Here is a 20529-nt window from a genome sequence, read left to right on the forward strand (position 1 = left end):
CCTTATTATCTCCTGTTATTCCTTTCTCATAATGAGCCAAAGCGTTTACATAATCACCTCTGAAAGAAAAATAAGAGTGAATTTTACTACATATTTAAATGTTATTTACATATACAAGATTTAAAAGATAATCTTTGTCACTGAGTTGCTTAAGCTCACAAAAGATGTTAATACACAATATATATCTAAGCATTCAGTTCCATCATTATGCTGCTACTTTAAAAAGAACTATTAAACCAGATAATTCTAGACTGTAAGGTACTTACTTTGTGGTATGTTAGGCACTTTTGGAAACTACAATAAATTTTATGAGCCACTTTTAGTTAATTATTTCCTTTGGGGCACTAAATGACAATCACATTACCATAAAAAATGCCTTTTTCCAGAGGCCCAACATTTACAAATAGAGTATGTACTGAGAGAATCTGGGTGGCTGTTGGTTTAGTAAAGGGTAGAAATGGAGGAACACACTGGGTATTAGAGTAAACAGAGCTCTAGTTCTGAAACCTATAAAAATATTAAATAGGTAGGTAGATAGACAGATATGGATAGAATGACAGAGAAAATGTAGGAAAAAATCGGTGGATCTGGGTGGAAAACATGGAGAAGAACTTAAGGATTATCAGGAAAACAACAAAGGAACAATTCAAGAATCTCAATAAGAGATAGAAACTTTAAAAAGGAACCAAGCAGAAGTTGAAGACCACAATACTGAAATGAAAAAATTCCCAGGAGGGTATCAACAGTAGTTTGGGGTTGGCAGAAGGAAGAATCAGTGAACTCAAAGACAAGACAATTGGAATGATTCAGGCCAAGGAGCAGAAAGAAAAACAAATGGAGAAAAAAATGAACAAAACCTAAGAAATCTGAGGAACACCATCAAGTGTGCTAATATTTGCATTAGGGAGTCACAAAAGTGGAGAAAGGGGTAGAGGGAACATTCAGAGCAATAATAGCAGAAAACTTACCAAATTTAACAAAATACATGAATATATATACATTCAAGAAGACTAACGAACCCCAAACAGGATAAACTCAAAGAGAAACATGCCCAGACACATAGTAATCAAACTGGTGAATGTCAAGGAAGAGAGAGCTCTGAAAACTGTAAGAGAAAAGCAATGTGTTATGTAAAAGGGAATCCCCCAAAGGATTAAAAGCTGACTTCTATCAGAAACCATGGAGGCCAGAAGGCTGTGGAGTGAATTGTTTGAAGGCTGAAAGAAAAAAGTGCCAACTAAGAATTTTATATTTGAAAAGACTATTTCAAAAATGAGGGCGAGATTAAGATATTCCCAGATAAACAAAAGATGAGGAGTTTGTCAGCACTAGACCTACCCTAAAGGCAGTGTTAACAGGAAGTCTTCAAACTGAAAGGAAAGGACATAAGTCAGTGGAGAGAAGCAGTATAAAGAAATAATGACTGCCAGTAAGGTAACCTTATGAGTCATTATAAATGCCAGTACTATTGTGTGGTATTTTTTTTTTTTTTTGTATGTAACTCCACGTCTGACTTGTTACAGGATATAAAATGCAAATGCATAAAAAGCTAATGATAAATCTATGGTTTGGGACAAATAGTGTATAAAGATATAATCTGTAATAAATATAACAAAAAGATAGGAGGAGAGTGAAGTATAGGAAGCATACATCCTACTGACATTAAGTTGGTATAAAAACAAATGTGATTATTATAGATTTAGGATGTTAAATTTAAGTCCCATGGTAGTAGCAAAAAAAAAAAATATATGAAGGGTATATACAGAAAGAAATGAAAAGGGATTCAAAATGGTACACTATGAAAAAATAAAATAAATATGAAAGTAGACATTATGGATGAATTGAGGACAAAAAAAGTATAAGATGAAAACCAAAAAATAAATGACAGAAGAAAGTTCTACATTATCGGTAGTTACTTTAAACTGAAATGGATTAAACTCTCCAGTCAAAACACAAAGAATGTCAGAATGGATAAGAAATATTGAAATCATACACTGTATCTTCTCCAACCACAATGGAATGAAGCTAAAATCTGTAAAAGAGGAAAAACTGGAAAATTCACAAATGTGTGGAAATTAAACAGTGCATTCTTGAACAACCAATGGGTCAAAGCAGAAATTAAAGGGGATTTAGGAAATATCTTCTATTTGTTTTCCCCCTCACCCCAGGAAATATCTTGAGGTGAATGAAAATGAAAACATAACATATCGAAAACTTATGAGATACAGCAAAAGCAGTGCTGAGAAGGAAATTTATAGCTGTAAATGCTTGCATTTAAAAAGAATAAAGATCTCACGTCAAAATCTCACAACTGGAAGATTTAGAAAAAGATAAGCAAATTAAACTTACACAGTAGAAGGAAGGAGATAACAAAGATCAGGGCAAAAATAAATGAAATAGAGCATTAAAAAAACAATAGAATCAACAAAACCAAAGGTAGGTTCTTTGAAAAGATCAATAAAATTGACAAAACATTAGCTAGACTGATAAAGAAAAAAAGAGAGTATACAAATACCTAAAATCAGGAATGTAAAGGAGGATATTACTAACAATCCCATTAAAATAAAAAGTACTATGAGGATACCATAAACAACTGAATTCCAATAAATTAGATAACCTAGATGAAATGGACAAATTCTTAGAAACACACATATTACCTACATTGACTCAAGAAGAAATGGAAGATATCAACAAACCAATTACTATTAAAGAGACTGAATCAGTAATCATAAACTTCCCAAAAAGTAAAGCCCAGGACAAGATGGCTGCTCCACTGGTGAATTTTATCAAACATTCAAAGCAGAATTAACACCGATCTTGTTCAAATTCTTCCAAAAAATTGAAGAGGATGGAATACTTCCTAATCATCCTATGAGGTCAACACCACCCTCATATCAAAGCCAGACAGAGATACCACAAGAAAAGAAAATTATAGGCCAATATTCCTTATGAAGATAGATACAAAAATCCTCAACAAATACAAACAAACCCAACCCAACAGTGCATTAAAAGAATTATACACTACGATCAAGTGAGTTTTATCCCAGGTATACAAGGGTGGGTCAACATAAAAAATCAAGTAATGTAATACACCACATTAATAAAACAAATGTAAAAAGCTACATGATCATCTCAACGATGCAGAAAAGGCATTTCATAAATCTAGCACCCCTTCCTGATAAGAACACTGAGAAAAGTAGGACTAGAAAGAAAGTTCCCCAACATGATAAAGAACTAACATCATACTCAATGGTGAAAGACTGAAAGCTTCCCCCCTATGATCAGGAACAAGACAAGGATGCCCACTATTACCACTGTTATTCAACATTGCACTGGAAGTTCTAGCCATTGGGCAAGAAAAATGAAAGGCATCTGTAGCAGTTTGATACGGTTATGAATTCCAAAAATAGATACTGGATTATGTTTGTAATCTGGTCTGAACGTGAGTGTAATTAAGTTATGATTAGGGCTTTGACTGGGCCACATCATTAGGGAATTGAGTCCCTACCCCTGGGTGGGTGGAGAATCACAGATAAAAGGCATGGCAAAGGACAGAATTGAGGGTTTTTGATGTTGAAGTTTGATGCTGAAGCATTAAGCTGGAGCTCTGGGAAGTAAGCTCACAGAGGAAACAGAAGCAAGCCCCAGTAAGAGAGGGACCCTGAGCCCAGGAAGAAGCAAGCCCTGGAAGAAAAGAACCCGGGAAGCCTGAACTCTCGCAGACATCAGCAGTCATCTTGCTCCAACACATGCAAATAAGACTTTGGTGAAGGAAGTAACATGCTTTATGGCCTGGTATCTATAAGCGCCTACCCTAAATAAATACGAACCAATTTCTGGTATTTTGCATCAGCACCCCTTTGGCTGACTAATGCAGCATCCAAATTGCAAAGGAAAAAGTAAAATTTTCCCTATTTGCAGATGACATGATCCTATATATAGAAAGTTCTGAAAAACCCACAACAAAGCTACTAGAACTAATAAATTAAGCAGGGTGGTGGGGTACAAGAGCAACAAGCAAAAATTGGTATAAATTAGTTTTTATAAACTAATAATAAGCAATTTGAAGATGATATTAAGATTGCATTTACAATAGCAACTAAAAGAATAGATTATCTAGGAATAAGTTTAACCAAGGAAACAAAAATGTATACACAGAAAATTAGAAAACTTTGATAAAATATATCAAAGAAGACCTAAACAAATGAAAGGATAGTCCATGCTCATGGACTGGAAGACTATATTGTTAAGATGTCAATTCTACAGAAAGCAATTTACCAATTTAAATGCAATCCCAATCAAAATTCCAACAACCTTCTTTCCAGAAATGGAAAAGCCAATCTTCAAATTTATATGAAAGGGTAAGGAGCCCAGAGTAGCCAAAAACCATCTTGAGACAGTACAATGAAGTTGAAAAACTCAGACTTCCCTATCTTAAAACTTATTACAGGGGAGCTGATGTGGCTCAGTGGTTGAGTACTGGTTTCCCACATATGAGGTCCTAGGTTGAATCCCTGGTCCCAGTACCTCAAAAAAAAACAAAAACAAAAACAAAAACAAAAACAAAAAAAAGCCCCACATCAACAACAAAAACTTATTACAAAGCTACAGTAACCAAAACAGCATGGTACAGGCACAAAGTCAGACAAAAAGAACAATGGAATTGAACTGAGTGTTCAGAAATCAACTCTCACATTCATGGCCAACTGGTTTTTGACAAGGGTGCCAAGTCCGCCCAATGGGGAAAGATCAGTCTCTTCAACAGATGATGCTGGGAAAACTATCCATATGCAAAACAAAGAAGGTGGACACTTACCCAATATACAAAAATTAACTCAAAATGGATCAAAGACCTAAAGATAAGACCAAAACTATAAAACTCCTAGAAGAAAACACAGGGAAGATCTTCAGCATGTTGTGTTAGGTAATAGTTTCTTAGACTTTACACCAAAAGCACAAACAACAAAAAGAAAAATAGATAAATGGGTCATCATCAAAATAAAATACTTCTGTGCATCAAAGGACTTCACTGTGAAAGTAAAAAGACAACCTACAGAATGGGAAAAAATAGTTGGAAACATGTCAGAATGTATGAAGAAATCCTAGAACTCAACAACAAAAAGATGCACAACGCTATCTAAAAATGGGAAAGAGACCTGAATAGACATTTCTCCAAAGCAGATATTCAAATGGCCAATAGGAACAAGAAAAGATGCTCAAAGCCGTCAGACATCAAGAAAACGTGAATGAGGGAAGAGAACGTGGCTCAACCGATGAGCATCAGGGAAGAGGACGTGTTTCAACCGATGAGCGTCAGCCTACCGTATGGGAGGTCCAGGGTTCAAACCCAGGGCCTCCTGGCTGGTGTAGTGAGCTGGTCCACGCGCAGTGCTGCCATGTGCAAGGAGTGCCATGCCACACAGGGGTGTCGCTGTGTAGGGGAACCCCACATGCAAGGAGTGTGCCCTGCAAGGAGAACTACCTTACGCAAAGAAAGTGCAGCCCACCCAGAAGTGGCGCTGTACACACTGACAGCTGATGCAGCAAGATGACTCAACAAAAAGAGACACAGATTCCCAGTGCTGCCGAGTATGCAAGCATACACAGAGCACACAATGGGGGGTGGGGGTGAGGATAGGGGGGTGGTAAGAGGAGAGAAATAAATAAAAAATAATCTTAAAAAAGAAAATGTGAATCAAAACCACAAAAAAAGTTCTGATACTTGAGTCAACATGGATTAACCTTGAAGACAGCATGTTGAGTGAAATAAGCAGCCATACGCAAAAGAACAAATATTGTATGATCTCACTGATATGAAATGTTTAGAATAAGCAAATTCATAGACTGAGAAACTAGAATGCAGGTTACCAGGGTCTGGAGTTTGGGTAAGAAATGGGGATTTAATGCTTATCTGGTTTAGAATTTCTGTTTGAGGAGTGATGGAAAAGTTTTGGTAATGTATGGTGGGGATGGTAGCACAACATTACAAACATAATACCACTGAATTATATATTTCAATATGGTTAAAAGGATAAATTTTAGATTTCATGTTACAAGAAAAAAATTTTTTAGAAACCATAGAACTATACACAAATAGTGAATCCTAATATAAACTATGGACTGTAATTATAATATTGCTTCATCAATTTTAATGATGTTATCACCCTAATGCAAAGTGTTAACAGTAGGGAAAACTGTGCATGCAAAGGGGAGTATATGGGGGAGGTGGACTTGGCCCAATGGATAGGGCGTTCGCCTACCACATGGGAGGTCTGCGGTTCAAACCCTGGGCCTCCTTGACCCGTGTGGAGCTGGCCCATGCGCAGTGCTGATGCATGCAAGGAGTGTTGTGCCACGCAGGGGTCCCCACACAGGGGAGCCCCATGCACAAGGAGTGCGCCCCATAATGAGAGCCGCCCAGCGTGAAAGAAAGTGCAGCCTGCCCAAGAATGGCATTGCACACACGGAGACCTGACATAATAAGATGATGCAACAAAAAGAGACACAGATTTCCAGTGCCACTGGTAAGGATAGAAGCGGTCACAGAAGAGCACACAGCAAATGGACACAGAGAGCAGACAACTAGGGGCGGGGGAGGGTGAAGGGGAGAGAAATAAATAAATAAATAAATCTTAAAAAAAAAAAGGGGGAGTATATGGGAACTGCGTATTTTGTGAATGATTTTTCTATATAATCCTACATTTTCTCTAATAAAAAAAAAGTTGGAGGGGGGCCACATGTTTAGAGGGAAGGGATTTTTAAAATCACCATAGAATGTTTCAAACTTGAAGAAAATTACAGAGAATAATATCAAAACAACAAAAAAGTTAGTGGGATTTGGTTATATGGGTGAGGGATATACTGGGATTTCTCTGTATGTGTTACGTATTATTTTTGCAACTATCCTGTAAGTTTTAAAGTATTTCAAAACAGAAAGTTTAATTATACATAATACAAATATTTCTTATTTCTGTAATGCTAATAAGATTATATCTAGAACATCTATTTATCTCAATTTATTTTTACTATTTAAGCCAGAATAGGTCAGTAATTTGCCCAATGGCCTTCATGAAATACTTCTTCCTTTGAGTTAAGCACCTCCTCCAGAATAAATTAATCAGCTCTAGAAATGGCATTATTTGAGAGCTATCTTGGCTCCATCACTTACCAGCTTAGGCAAGTTATTCAACCTTTCTAAGTCTTTCTTTCCTCATCTCTTGCTGCAGAAGGAGTTTTGGGGGTAAGAAACTGTTATCCTGATTCTGTTACCCTGTTTTGGTCAGTCCAGGGCTACATGGTCAATAATGTTTCTGAGAGGTAATTTCTAATTTTTGAGCCTAATTATATAAAACTAGCTAGAGATTTCTCCTAACAAGAATGACAGTCCCTCCTTCAGGAGCCGGAAATTTTCCTTGGCCAAGCTCAATTAGAAGATGCTGATTATAATTTTTTGAGCTATCACTTGTTATTTCAGAACATCATTATGTTATATTATTATTTTATTTTGGAACACTCACATGGATCCAGGGACTAGCCTAATCCCAGACTGGAGAGCCAAGACTAAGCTGGTCCTCCTTTGACCTAATCAAGGTGGTACACGCTTAATGAAATAGACTGTTGGAACTGAGAACAGGCTAGTGTCTTAGGTGTCAAAATCAGCAGCTGGTGGCTTCTGGGATATTTGATGATGATGACATTTATTTGGCTGGTTACTATTATCACAAAGGAAACTCTTCTGATTGTTGGGGGTTAGGATGGGTATATAAATCAAGGGTCAGAACAGCAGGGAAAGCTTTAGGAATTGGTGGCTTTATGGTCAAGTGTTGAGCAGAAAGAGTGAAAACAAAACAATAACAAGTACAGGGCTCTCAATGGTCTCAGCTCATCTGAGTATAATGAGAGAGAGTTCAAGAGTTTTCTATGAAAGCTTCTATTACCCTGAAAGAATCAAAAATTAAAGTCTTCTGGATGGACCAAGGCCTTACTGGGCTGACTGCTCTGATGGGATATGGTGAGTCATCTCCCAATGTGGCGACCCTTTTCAGCACAGAAGTTTTGTACTCTAAAATCCAGTCACCCTCAGGATGGAGACACTGGGGCCTTGTCACTTATAGTATGTACTAAGATTCCTCTTTGTCCTTTTAAAATATGGATTTACTTTGTAAGGGAAAGAAATGTAGCAAATTTAAATCAAGGCTGACTAAGAAGAAATAAAATATCCAAAAAATTTTTCTTTGTAGAATGGAAATTTTAATATAAGGCATCCTGTTAGAAATAAAAGAGCATTATGGATAAGATAATTTCTATAACCATAATTTTTGCATCAATATTCTCAATGACTCTAAAGTCTAACTGAAAACAAAGTGGGACTATATAAAAATAACATTTTAAAAAAATCAAAAGTTAGAACCATATTTCCTTTGTTCAAAGACCACTATTCATCCACATTTTAATATTTCTGAGATTGGAATGTATCTTATACTCAAAGTCAAAATAAATGGTCCAGTTGTCAGACAAAGTCATGATATGGTTGCCATTGCACATACCCATATGTACTTATATTTGCAAAGAAATTAGCCATTTATTGTCTTGGCAGGTATTAGCACTGGTTGCAGTTTATTAACTTAAAACTGGATCCTGTATGTCTCTAAAATTGTACATTGATGTGGCACTGAAATAAGATTCAAGAGCACTATAACAATTATTAATAAGAACACTAGAAAATTCTATATCTCTCAGAATAGATTATGGAGTTTCTACAGTTAGCAGAGATTTTTGAAACCTATTCATGTACCATATAAAGAATAATTACTCAAGCACTGAATATCCTTTTATGAAAAGATTCTGGCTTGACTTTTAACTCTGCCTAATTTATATCTATATGCAATTCAATTTAAAAAAGAAAAACTGCAATTTAAAATCAAACAGAAGAAACAGACCAAACGCTGGTATTTTTCACCATGCCTTGATGCCTTTGAAATTTCACTGCAAATCCTCAAAGTGTTAAAAGAGGTCAAGATCATGAGCACAGCTTATGAAAAGCAGTGTGTCACCTTGATATTATGCAAAACTGATGAGCAAAATATTTGGTCTCTCAGTTTAGAGAAGGCTTAAACCCAAACAGAATTTGATACTGAAAAAATGTGGATAAATATCTGGACATGACATAATCACTTACAAAAAAATTTTGACGTTCATTCAATATAGTTGTTCCTCCTGTCCAGCAAGTATTATATTAAATCAATGGAGGACCTTATAATTAACGGCAGTTTAGAATTGAAGATACACAGTAATTAGCTACTGACTACAGCATATAAAGACAAGGACTTACGTAAATTCAAGCTGAATAGCATATTCTTTTGATATAAATGGTATTTGATCTGGGGCCAAACGCTTTGCCAATTGTAAAGCAATGTCCCAATGCTGTAAATCCCTTCTCATCTGTTAGGAAGAGAGAGAACTTAATTTCAAATGAGCAAATTACTCTGCAAAGTCACCACATAGAGCAAGTTTTAGTAAAAGTGATTATAAAAACTTTGTTTAAAGAATAAAACTTGATATTTTTGCAAGGATAATATATTACTATAGCATGCTTTCTCCATAGGGGCAGTAGAGTCCCCAAGAGGGCAAAAATGGTTCATGTGGGACAAAAAAAATCTTAGCTATTCCATTGGTTTGTGGCCCTCCAAACCTCAATCGTAATCAACAAAATCTTATTTCTTAGTATTTAACTTTTCTCAATAGGAAGAAATTTAATTTAATTGATCAGTTAAATGAAATTAAAATGAATTACTTGCCCAGAGGGGAGATAATAAAAAATGGTTGAGAAACACCATCCTATAGGAATTGATGTTATTCTTAGACAATCTGAAGTTTATTACAATATGAAAAGTGAACATAAGTAAAATGTAAATGTGTCTTTCTCTCTGGTTTTCGTGGCCTTCTATCTGTGTCTGTTATACAATTCCAAATAGCAACTAAACATTAAAGAACATTTTAAAATTCTTTCATCACTTAATTCTTTAGGAAATGTAAGTAAACAATGGCTAACATTTTCTGAGCGCTTATTTTTTGCCAGTACTGTTCTAGAGCACTGGCTTATTTACCTTTTACAATTTCCCTATTGAACTTTTACTGACCCCATTTTAGAGATGCAGAAACTAAGGCAAAGACAGGCTAAGTTTTGTATATGAGGTTAGATAGCTAGTATACGGCAGAGCTGGGCAGCATGGCTCTACCACTGACCTCTTTACTCTCTAACTCATTATCCTTCGGGTTAAAGGAACGACAGAATGCAATCCTCCCTCCTCATTCTGAAGGCACTATATCAAATTTTTTACAAATCTTGCAGCATGTGGCCAGTGTACACAGCTAAATGCAGAAGAGCTAAGATAATGTTTGGTCTCATTTGTGGCGGTGATATTCCTATGTCAGTACTAATTCAAGTTCTGAAAATTTCTCAGGGTGTCAATAATCTTAAAGAAAACTATAAAACTATCTAAATTTTTCTTAGAACCAAATTAATTTAGTTCACTTAAAATTTAAAAATGAAAAACTGCAAGAGAACAATTTAAGAAAGTTATATAATTAACAGCAAAACATTTTTGCTCTTTATAGTTAATAGAAATGCTGGTTGGAGGAGGGGAATAACAATCACTACCATTTTTGTGTCTTTCCTGTTGATCAGGCACTGTGTCAAAAGAACTAATTTCATTTTTAAATCTTTACAACAACCCATGGCTAGATATTGAATCCCTCTTTAAAGAAGGTGGATCTAGACTCAAAAGGATTAAATATCTTGTCCAAGGCTACAGACACTTGGGAGTTGAACCCAGATGTGTCCAACTCTGAAGTCCATATTTTTAATCACTGTCTATATTGCCACATCTCCCTTCTTTCTGCCCTTGATCTAAATCATTCCCTCTGTCCTAGTTTCCCTTCTGCGACACTCATCTCTGGGAAAACTAGTGATGGCACGTGAGTCCTTCGCCTACCTCTTAACACACAAGAGAATTTCATATGATAAGTAAAAGATAAATGCACCTCTGGTTTCCCATCTTGAAAATAAAGAAAATAATTATCTATTCTTGTAGGATTGTTGTGAGGGTTAAATGAGTTAATGTATGTCAAGTGCCTAGAACAGTGCCTGGCACATATGAGCACTCAACAAATGTTGGCGATTTTCATTTGCATACATTTTTGCAAAGTATACAATCTATGTCCTGTGGCAAACTTTAACATTAGTTTTTTGTTTTTATCTTTTTTCACACTTAGACTTTAAATTATTTGGTACTATTACAATAACCTTGCATTTTATGCATCTGCAGAATGCAGAATGAAAATATTCTTTTTGGCTATTTTTACTATTTTGGAATACTCAGGAGATCTTAAAGCTGAAGTGTCTAATTTCAGGCAGGGGAGGAGCATATGGTATCTGGTGCTGAGAAATCCGAATTCTACAAAAGGAGTGATGCCTCCTTCACATGTTCTTCCCATCGTATTTGCCGCCATACCTCCAGGGCAGCAACAGGACAGCTGGATGCCAGGTACAGATCCTGAGCCAGGTTGAAATCGTTAGTGAACATGGCAAGATGGCCTGCCAAAAGGTTGTGGTCTTCTATTCCCTACAAATAAAGACAATTCTGATGAGAAGAAAATTCTTTTTTTTAAACTTTGCTCAGTAGGAGTGATAACGTTCTACCAATTTGCTTTGTAGGAGTTAGGTAAGACTCACCACAGAAACTTTAACTATTTACATTTTAATGTGATAATTCCAAAACATGCTGTTACCTTTATTTGCTCCAAGGACATCACTATGCCAACATTTCTAATTGTCCGATAAACACGGATTGCGAACTCCACTTCCATGTGATGTAGACAGGCTCTGGCCAACTCGTTCCAGGCAGCTTGATCGTTCAGAATCTTGCACATTTCCCAGGCATCAGAAAACCTAGGATTCAAGTACACATGCTTAATCAGGTAACTCTACCTACCACCAAGTAGGCAATTTTCAGATTATATATAATTTAGTATCATGCCCTAGATAAATTTTGCGAAATATTTCTTAATCTGTAATTTGCATTTGCATGTGATGAAAAACGTATAAACTTTTCTTCCTTGTTTGTATAGATGTTTTTTTTTCATGAATTTCCTTATTAATCTGAATCTAGTCTCTGTAATTACCCCTCCCCTCTCCCCCCAAGAAATCTCATACTTTGAAACAACAGAATTAACAACGTCTATTTATTATTTTTGTTCTGTTTTACATCTATATTCACACATTGGTTAAAAAATTTTTCTCACATTGGTCTAGTAAAATTAGTACTCTATTCCTATTAAAACCAGTCAGCTGCCTGTTTCTGTAAGTGAAGTTTGAGTGGAGTGCAGCCACACACATTCATTTATCTATTATCTATGGCTGCTTTTGCACCACCACAGCAGAGATAAGTAACTGTAGTAGAGACTATAGCGCCCACAAAACTTGAAATATTTACCATCTGGTCCATTACAGAAAAAGTCTGCTGACCTCTGGTTTAAAATATGAACATAAAGACCAAAGGAACTTTTGTGGAATTACTATATCAATAAATCCATCCATCTATCCATCCATCCAACACATATTTACTGAGTACCTATTATGTGCCAGGAACTGTGCATGGAACCAAGATGCAAAGATAAAACACACAGTTGCTGTCTTTAAGGCCATCATAAAGAGGGAAGGTAGAAGAGAAAGGTAAGTAAACAGATGGCTATAAAATAGCATGACAGAGGTAATGCTTATAATACATGAATTTTTGTGCTAAGTGCTTTGCATGAATTCTCTCATTGAATTACTTTAACAACCCTACCCACCAAGTATAATTATTATTCTTTCTTTATAGAGGGGGAAACTGAGGTTTGGAGACTTTAAAAGGTTAGCCCAAGTCACACAACTGTAGGTGATAAAATGCTCTAATGCACTATGTATACCACATCCTGGCCCTGAGGCAATACATCAGAAAGGACTGCAACCCAGCCTGCCAGTAGTGGGCGTAGGGGGAAGTCAAGGAAGGCTTCCTGGAGGAGGGAAGGGCTCCACTGAATGGGGAAGAATGAGGAGTCACTATACAGTTAGGGGAAGGGCATACTAGGAAGTGGAAGCAATATGTGCCAAATCAAAGTTATGGGAAAATACAACTCAAGTAGTAAGTGGAAGAGAGAGGGAATTGAGGAGCAGGGCTAGTTGAATCTGGTATTAAATCAATTGCCTAGTATGTCATGCCGAGGTCCTGAGGAATTTGCATTTTCCCAAAAGGCAAGGAGAAAGTCACTAAAAAGTTCAGAGTCAGAATTTCAAAATGTGAGGAGAGAAAAAATGTTAGTGGAAAATAAGTTTAGATTGTCATGAGGCTATTGGCAGAGAGGGCAGTAAGGAGGTGGCGGCATTATTCCAGGTGAGGACGGAGAGCTTCTGAGTGAAGAGGGGGAACACGGGAGGAGAGAAGGATCTGTGTGTGCGCTGGGGAAGACGGTGAGCTCGGTTTTAGACAGGGCGAGTTGGAGGCATACAAAGATTTTGGAGCCAGTCTCATATGGACAGTAATTGAAACTGTAAGTAGAGATCAGTCAGGAAGAAGAGAAAGAGAAGAAGGGAGCTCACGGGACCCCAAGGAACAGCATCATTAAAGGAGATGGGCAGAAGAAGAACCACAAAGGAATTCAGTGTGCCTACGAGGTAGGAGGAAAAAAGCAGGAAAAGAAATACCTTAGGCAAGGCACTCAGCCTTCATTAGGATGAAATTAAGATATTGTTAAAACAATTAAGTTTATTAAAATTTCATGACAGCTAAGCTATCTGGGTGCTTCAAAACCTTTTTGTTCTAAAAGGACATTTCTTATCATAAAGTACCAATGGCATCAGACAACAGTATTTCCTTTAGAATTTATATACATTTTCATGTCTATTATCTTATCTGAGCCCCACAATAATCCTGTGAAGGGAACAAGGTGAGTACTATTATCTCCATCTATTCTAATGGGATTTGATCTTTAAAAGCTGAAAAGCAAATGAGACATTCCAAAATAATTATTTTTAAACCTACCTTTTTAGCATTAACGTCTGTGTCAGCATTTGTCTCAGTTCATTAGGCCCCACATCCTTTAAACTGTCAAGGAAGCTGTGAGTGCTAAGGTAGATGTTGTTTATTTTTCCACTCTGTGTCTGGCACGTCAGCTCTCCATTATATAATAGCAAAGGTTTATGAGAGAAGGGAACTTTGGTTCCACCAGCCAAAATGACCTTGGATCCTGTATTATAAAACAGACATTGTAATGCTGACAGCTAATACTCTGCACAAACATCAGAAAGGAATGTTTTAATTTCATTGCAATGGAAAGTCACTTACCAAAAAATGTACACAAAAGTTTTAAAGTACCTTGTATAGTGTCCTTGTGAAAGACATAAGTGTACACCTTATCGTCATCGTAAGCAATAAATACACCTTTATCCATTGGCCAATTTTCCCAAAGAACACCTTTAATGGTTGGTGGAAAATCCGGAATCTCATAAGTAGCATCATTAACCTACAAAATAGGATTTAAAGGTTTGTCCCATCTGTACTTAAATCATTATCACTTGCCATGGTAGAAACCTGTTTGCAGCCATAGCTGGCAGAGCTTACCAATCCACAGTCAACCCAACAGCATTCCAACCACAATAAGAAGTTAAGTTTCTTTTCCCATTCATAGTCTAGGTTTTTAAACACTATGTTGTACCAACTCTTGATTTGAATAGATGAGCATACAGCCCCTGGGCTGATGGCAGAAGAAACAAAAGGAGTAATCATTTGTTGAGTGCTTATTACATGGCAGATAGTATACTAAAAGTTGTATATACATCATTCCTTTCAATTTTTATACCACACCTCTATTAGGTAAGTACTAGAACTATCTCTATTTTGTAGGTCAGGAAATTGAAAGCTTCCTGGAGGAAGCTCTGGAGGAAGACATCTAGTTTAGGCCATTCATGCCACTAGCTGACTGCGTGACCTTGGACAAGTTACTTGTCTTCTCTATGCCTTTGTTCCTCACCTATAAAATGGCAATAACACAAGTGTTTACCTCTGGCATTGTTGTAAGGATTAAGAGATCACCGATATATGTAATAAGTACTACATACTAGTTGTTATTATTACTAATCTTAATAAACCCTGGTCTATCTGTCTTTCAAGTCCACCATTTAACTACCACTCTTACTGCCTCCCAAGGGCAATATGTTTATGGACTTTCTAGAACATGTCCCAAGTCCTCTCATCCTTTGTGGACAAGCTGGGAGTCATGGGGTACAAAATTGTTTTCTTAAGGTATACGTAAGAATTCATTTTTCCCAGTTCCAACAGGGGTTACCTTCCTTAACATCTACACAGAGAGGAAAAATATGTTGGATAAATTATGAAGGGAAATTGCAAGTGAATATAATAATTTTAAAGAGGAACAGACTGTTGGAAGAGTGAAGTATTTTTATACATGTACATCATAGGGCAGTGCGTCTCTCAAATTTTTTGAAGGTGAATGGGAAATTAAGCTGCAATAGTATACTCCGACAGAGTGGATGCTAAAGTCAAGGAAAATGCACAGCACTCTGGTCAAGAATGCAAGGGCCTTCAAGCAGCCTTTTCTGTCCTAGACCACAGGGAGGGCTGGGGCACCATAAGCCTTTCCCTTCCCTGCCAAGCTGGCCTTACGTGTGAAAAAAATGTGGACATGAGTTAAAGGAGCAATTTACTCCTGTGGGCACACTCCCCACTGATATCATGCCCCAAACATCTAAAATTCTAACTTACCAGTGTGCTCTAAATTTGGATAATAGCAAACACCCATCCCATGTTGGGTTATGGAGAGTTTGTGCTACCAATCTTTCACGTGTGTGTGTGTTTTAACCAGGCTTTTTTTTCTTCTTAACACATAACTGAGCTGCAGGCTAGGGTTGGGAAAAGGAGTGGGGATGTGTACAAAGAAGCCAGAGATAATTCTGAAACTTGGGGGTTTAAGGGTGGGGCAGAATACGTAAAGAGGACAGAGCTTTAACTAATTAGTATCTGCTAAATAGCTAGCCTGTGCCTGATAATGTGTTTGGAAAAAATCAACTCACTGAAACCTCAACCCAATGCCACAAAGGTCATACTAGCCTCTTTAACAGAAAGTATCAAGAAAAAGTAAACTGCAAAGGGAGTAAGAGAAGTGGTATCAGTTTATAAATGGTTGGTCTTACTACGCTTTATCTTTTCCCTGTAGTCATACCCAAGTTTTGACTTGGACACCTGTTAGATACTGGTTTATCCCCCATCCTCTTTTTTTTTTTTTTTTTAAGATTTATTTATTTATTTATTTCTCTCCCCTTCCCTTCCCACCCCGGTTATCTGTTCTCTGTGTCTATTTGCTACGTTGTCTTCTTTGTCCGCTTCTGTTGTTGTCAGTGGCATGGGAATCTGTGTTTCTTTTTGTTGAGTCATCTTGTTGTGTCAGTTCTCTGTGTGGGCAGCGCCATTCCTGGGCAGGCTGCACTTTCTTTCGCACTGGGCGGCTCTCCTTATGGGGCACACTCCTTGCGCGTGGGGCTCCCCTATGCGGGGGACCACCCCTGCGTGGCACGGCACTCCTTGTGCACATCAGCACTGTGCATGGGCCAGCTCCACACGGGTCAAGGAGGCCTGGGGTTTGAACCACGGATCTCCCATGTGGGGGACGGACGCCCTAACCACTGGGCCAAGTCCGCCACCCCCATCCTCTTGCATAACTGCCCAAGCAGCACTTTCTACCTGTGGTGAACTTGCACTGTGGGTAATGAGGTGGCTATATTGAGTACTGTTTCAGAATGAAAATCTGTTACAATATTGTATTTCCATATAAAGTAGAGGGGATTCAAGTTATCTTTATGTTTATGTCATTCCCCTCATATGTTTTGTGACTGGGAGAAAATGGACTGAGTACCAACTAGCGCATTAGGAATTTTGTGTAAATAATCCAGGTACTTCTCTGGAAGACGGTTATATTTGTCAAGGGAAAGGGAGGGGAGAGGAGGGAGAAAAAGAAGGAAAGAAGAAAGCTAAGGTTGTCTTAGTATTAAGGAGAGTGTAGTAGGGAGGGGAATGCTGTCTTTGTTGAGTAGAGCCTAAGGTGAAGCCGGACATTTGGCAACGTTCTTAAGGCTCGGTCAAAGGGCAGCTGTAGTCAGCCACAAGGATGTGTGCAGGGGCTATGTGCGTCGTGGTCAAGAATATACTAAATTAACTGGCTATCAAAAATAAATGAAAAATTCAAATACAGTTGTTTTATAGTTGTTTCCTGGTTACTAAAAGAAATACTATAAAAGGGATTCACTTCAACAATGGAATTTATTGGCTCACAGATCTGAGGCTAGGAGAAGTCCAAAAGTGAGGTGTCAGCAAGGTGACACTTTCCCCCAAAGACTGTGACAGTTGGCTGCCCAGTGACTGTTGGCCCTTGGCATTTCTGTCACATGGCAATGCACAAGGCAGCCTTTCCTGGCTTCTCTTTTCTCCTCTGGATTCCACTGACTTCCACTTTCTGGCTGCTCCCCGTGGCTTCTACTTCCATGTCAAATTTCCTTTACGTAAGACTTCAGTCATATTGGATTAAGGCCCACCCTTATTTGTCTGGGAACTTCCTAATTAATAACACCTTCAAAGGACTAATTAATAATACCTTCAAAGAACCTATTTACAAATGGCTTCTCACCCACAGGACCAAGGGTCAGGACCTGAACATGGGGGGGCATGACTTGATGCCAACAGTCTGCCCTCTGGATCCAAATAAGACATGTTCTTCCAACATGCAAAATTCAGTCATTCTATCACAATCTCCCTTAAGCCTAAAGTCATTTCAGTAAAAAGGCTAAGTACAAAGTCTCTTCAAATTCAGTTATGGATGTAGTTCATCTCAGAGCAAAATTCCTGTTGGCTGGACCTCTGAAACCTAAAAACAAGTTATCTGCTTCCAAAATACAATTGTGGGACAGGCAGAGGAAGGGAGAAATTGGAAGGTGTTTTAGTTTCATAGGCTGCTTAAAACAGATACCATGAAATGGTTCAGCGTGAACAATGCTTTCTTCCTGAAGACCAGCTGCTAGCAATCCTTGGCTCCTCTGGCATATGACAAGGCATATGGAAGCGCCTGCTGTTCTCTCCCTTCTCTTCTGGGTTTCGTTAGTTTCAGCTTCTTGCTTGCATGGTTTTCTTATGCTCTTTGTCTGCATTTCATTCTCTTATAAAGGGCTCCAGTAATAAGACTGAGACCTATCCTGACTGAGGTAGGAAAAACCTTAACTGAAGTCTTATCAAAAGGTCCTTATAATGGGTTTATACCCACAGGAATGGATTAGATTTACAAACATGTTTTTCTGGGACACACACAGCTTCAAACCATTAGAGAAGGTAAACAGGGGTCCATGGGTCTCAAACAAGTCCAAAACTCAGCAGGGCAAATTTAATTAGATCTCAAGGTCTGAGAGCCATCTGCGGCTTGATGCACCATCCTCTGAGTCTGATGGAGTGAAGACCTACCCCTTCCAAGGAATTTCAGAGGTCTAACCCTCTCCAGGCTACAGAATGGTATCCGGGCTCTCCATGAATACCATGGCACAGGCCCCACCATCTCCTATCACGGAGGTAGTGTCACTGTCCCTGAACAATGGGGCACAAGGCCCACCTCCTCTAAGTGCAGGGTAAGTAGACCTTCCCCTGCAAGAGCACTTTCCATACATGTGGGTGGGCTCACTCTCTTGGACCAAGGAAATCTCTTTGGTCCAGAGCTCAGCTTCCACGATTCTGCCCTTGAAGTCATTCTTCCTTTAGTTAGCCCCTTCTCTGAACCTTTCAGGCCTTGCTTCTGTTCATGAAAAATCAAAACAACCTTGTTGGCTTTGTATGAGATTCCAGGGAGTCCACACCATCAAACAATGGAACTTTCCACAGATCCTTCTTGGATAACTGCATTTCCAATTCTTACTTCCACTGAAACAGCTGACTGGATCTATTTTTAGCCACACCTTTTTTAGCAAAGGGTTGTTCAATTAAACCCTCATAGGGAACCCTGTTCTCTGTGGAGTCACTAAAAAGCTCAGGGAGGTCCCTGATAAAGCCACCTCTGGCCCAAGTCTCAAGCACACTATCTGGATAGGCTAAGAATTTTCAAAATCATCAATTGCTAGCTTCTTTGTGCTTGAGAGTTTAATATTCTGCTTATCCCTTTCCTCTGGCATTTCACTATAAGGTGCAAGGAGAAGCCAGGCTGCATCTTCCACACTTAGTTTGGAAATCTCATCTGCATATCCAAGTTCATTGCTTACAAGTTCCACTTTCAACATCAGAACACAAATTTGCCAAGTTCTCTGCCACTTCATAAGAAGGATCACCTTTCCTCCAGTTTTCAATATCACATTCATCATTTCCTTGTAAGACCTCATTGGAAAGTACTTTTAGTGCCCACATTTCTATCAACAGTCTTTTCAAAGCAAGTTAGGCTTTTTCTATCAAGTGCCTCACAATTCTTCCAGCCTCTATCCATTAACCAATTCCAAAGCCATTTCCACATTTTATAGTATTTTTAAGAGCAGTGCCCCACTTTTTGGTACCAAAAATGTTTTCATAGCAAATGATGTAGAAACACAGTATTTCCTTCTTTCAAATCTATAATCAAAAAGCTTAAGGATGTTAATAGGAGTAACTGATTTACTCGTATTAAGGGTTTTAAAAATATTATTAGTTTTAAAAATATTATTAGTAAACATTAGTAAATCAGTTACTCCTATTAATATGCATATACCATTTTTAACCATGTAATAATAATAATAATAAACCCTTATCTTTATGTCCAGGATCTTTAAGACAAGAAGAAAATTAACTGAGGTGGGCAAGAAGGACAAAGCATAATCCCTGTCCTTTGAAGTTTATTGCATATCTGGAGAAAAAAGTCATGTACGTGAAAGTATTCCATAATATTATACAGAAATGGTAAGTTAAGTTTAAAAATGGTATAGAATAGGTAGTTTTTCCATTAAAAATATCATCCTAGGAATGATACTAATGATGTGCTTTTGTAGACTAATAGAACAAATGTTCTTCATATAAGTAGCTCTGAGGGAAGCAGATTTGGCTCAACTGATAAAGCATCTGCCTACCATATGGGAGGTCCAGGGTTCAAACTCAGGGCCTCCTGGCCCATGTGGTGAGCTGGCCCACACACAGTGCTGATGCATGCAAAGAATGCCGTGCCACGCAGGGGTGTGCCCCACGTAGGGGAGCCCCATGTGCAAGAGTGCGTCCTGTGTGAAAAAAAAAAAAAGCACATCCTGCACAAGAGTGGCACTGCACACATGGAGAGCTGATGCAGCAAGATGATGCAAAGAAAAAAAAGAGATACAAGATTCCTACTGCACTGACAAGAATGCAAGTGGACACAGAAGAACACATAGCAAATGGACAGAGAGAGCAGACAATGGGGGGGGGGGGTGGATAAATAAAAAATAAATAA

General features: G+C 38.0%; 1 protein-coding gene and 1 long non-coding RNA gene across 13 annotated transcripts in view; one reads left to right on the forward strand and one right to left on the reverse strand.

Annotated features, from left to right (window-relative positions):
* WDR19 (WD repeat domain 19) overlaps positions 1 to 20529 on the reverse strand; it is a 188229-nt gene that overhangs the window by 131368 nt on the left and 36332 nt on the right. For all 12 annotated transcript variants that reach the window (XM_071216978.1, XM_071216979.1, XM_058299618.2 and 9 more), the window contains 6 exons: positions 14415 to 14562; positions 14082 to 14286; positions 11791 to 11950; positions 11514 to 11624; positions 9332 to 9441; positions 2 to 59 (listed from right to left, as the gene is read on the reverse strand). In XM_071216978.1, coding sequence (XP_071073079.1) covers positions 2 to 59; positions 9332 to 9441; positions 11514 to 11624; positions 11791 to 11950; positions 14082 to 14286; positions 14415 to 14562 — 792 coding nt within the window. The remainder of the gene's footprint in view (position 1; positions 60 to 9331; positions 9442 to 11513; positions 11625 to 11790; positions 11951 to 14081; positions 14287 to 14414; positions 14563 to 20529) is intronic.
* The window catches only part of LOC139439516 (uncharacterized), a 41890-nt gene continuing 33235 nt past the window's right edge, over positions 11875 to 20529 (forward strand). The window contains exons 1-2 of the long non-coding RNA XR_011649463.1: positions 11875 to 11979; positions 12647 to 12733. This is a non-coding gene — a long non-coding RNA (uncharacterized lncRNA). The remainder of the gene's footprint in view (positions 11980 to 12646; positions 12734 to 20529) is intronic.

Source organism: Dasypus novemcinctus, chromosome 1 (genome assembly GCF_030445035.2).
Source record: "Dasypus novemcinctus isolate mDasNov1 chromosome 1, mDasNov1.1.hap2, whole genome shotgun sequence".
Taxonomy (NCBI): Eukaryota; Metazoa; Chordata; class Mammalia; order Cingulata; family Dasypodidae; genus Dasypus; species Dasypus novemcinctus.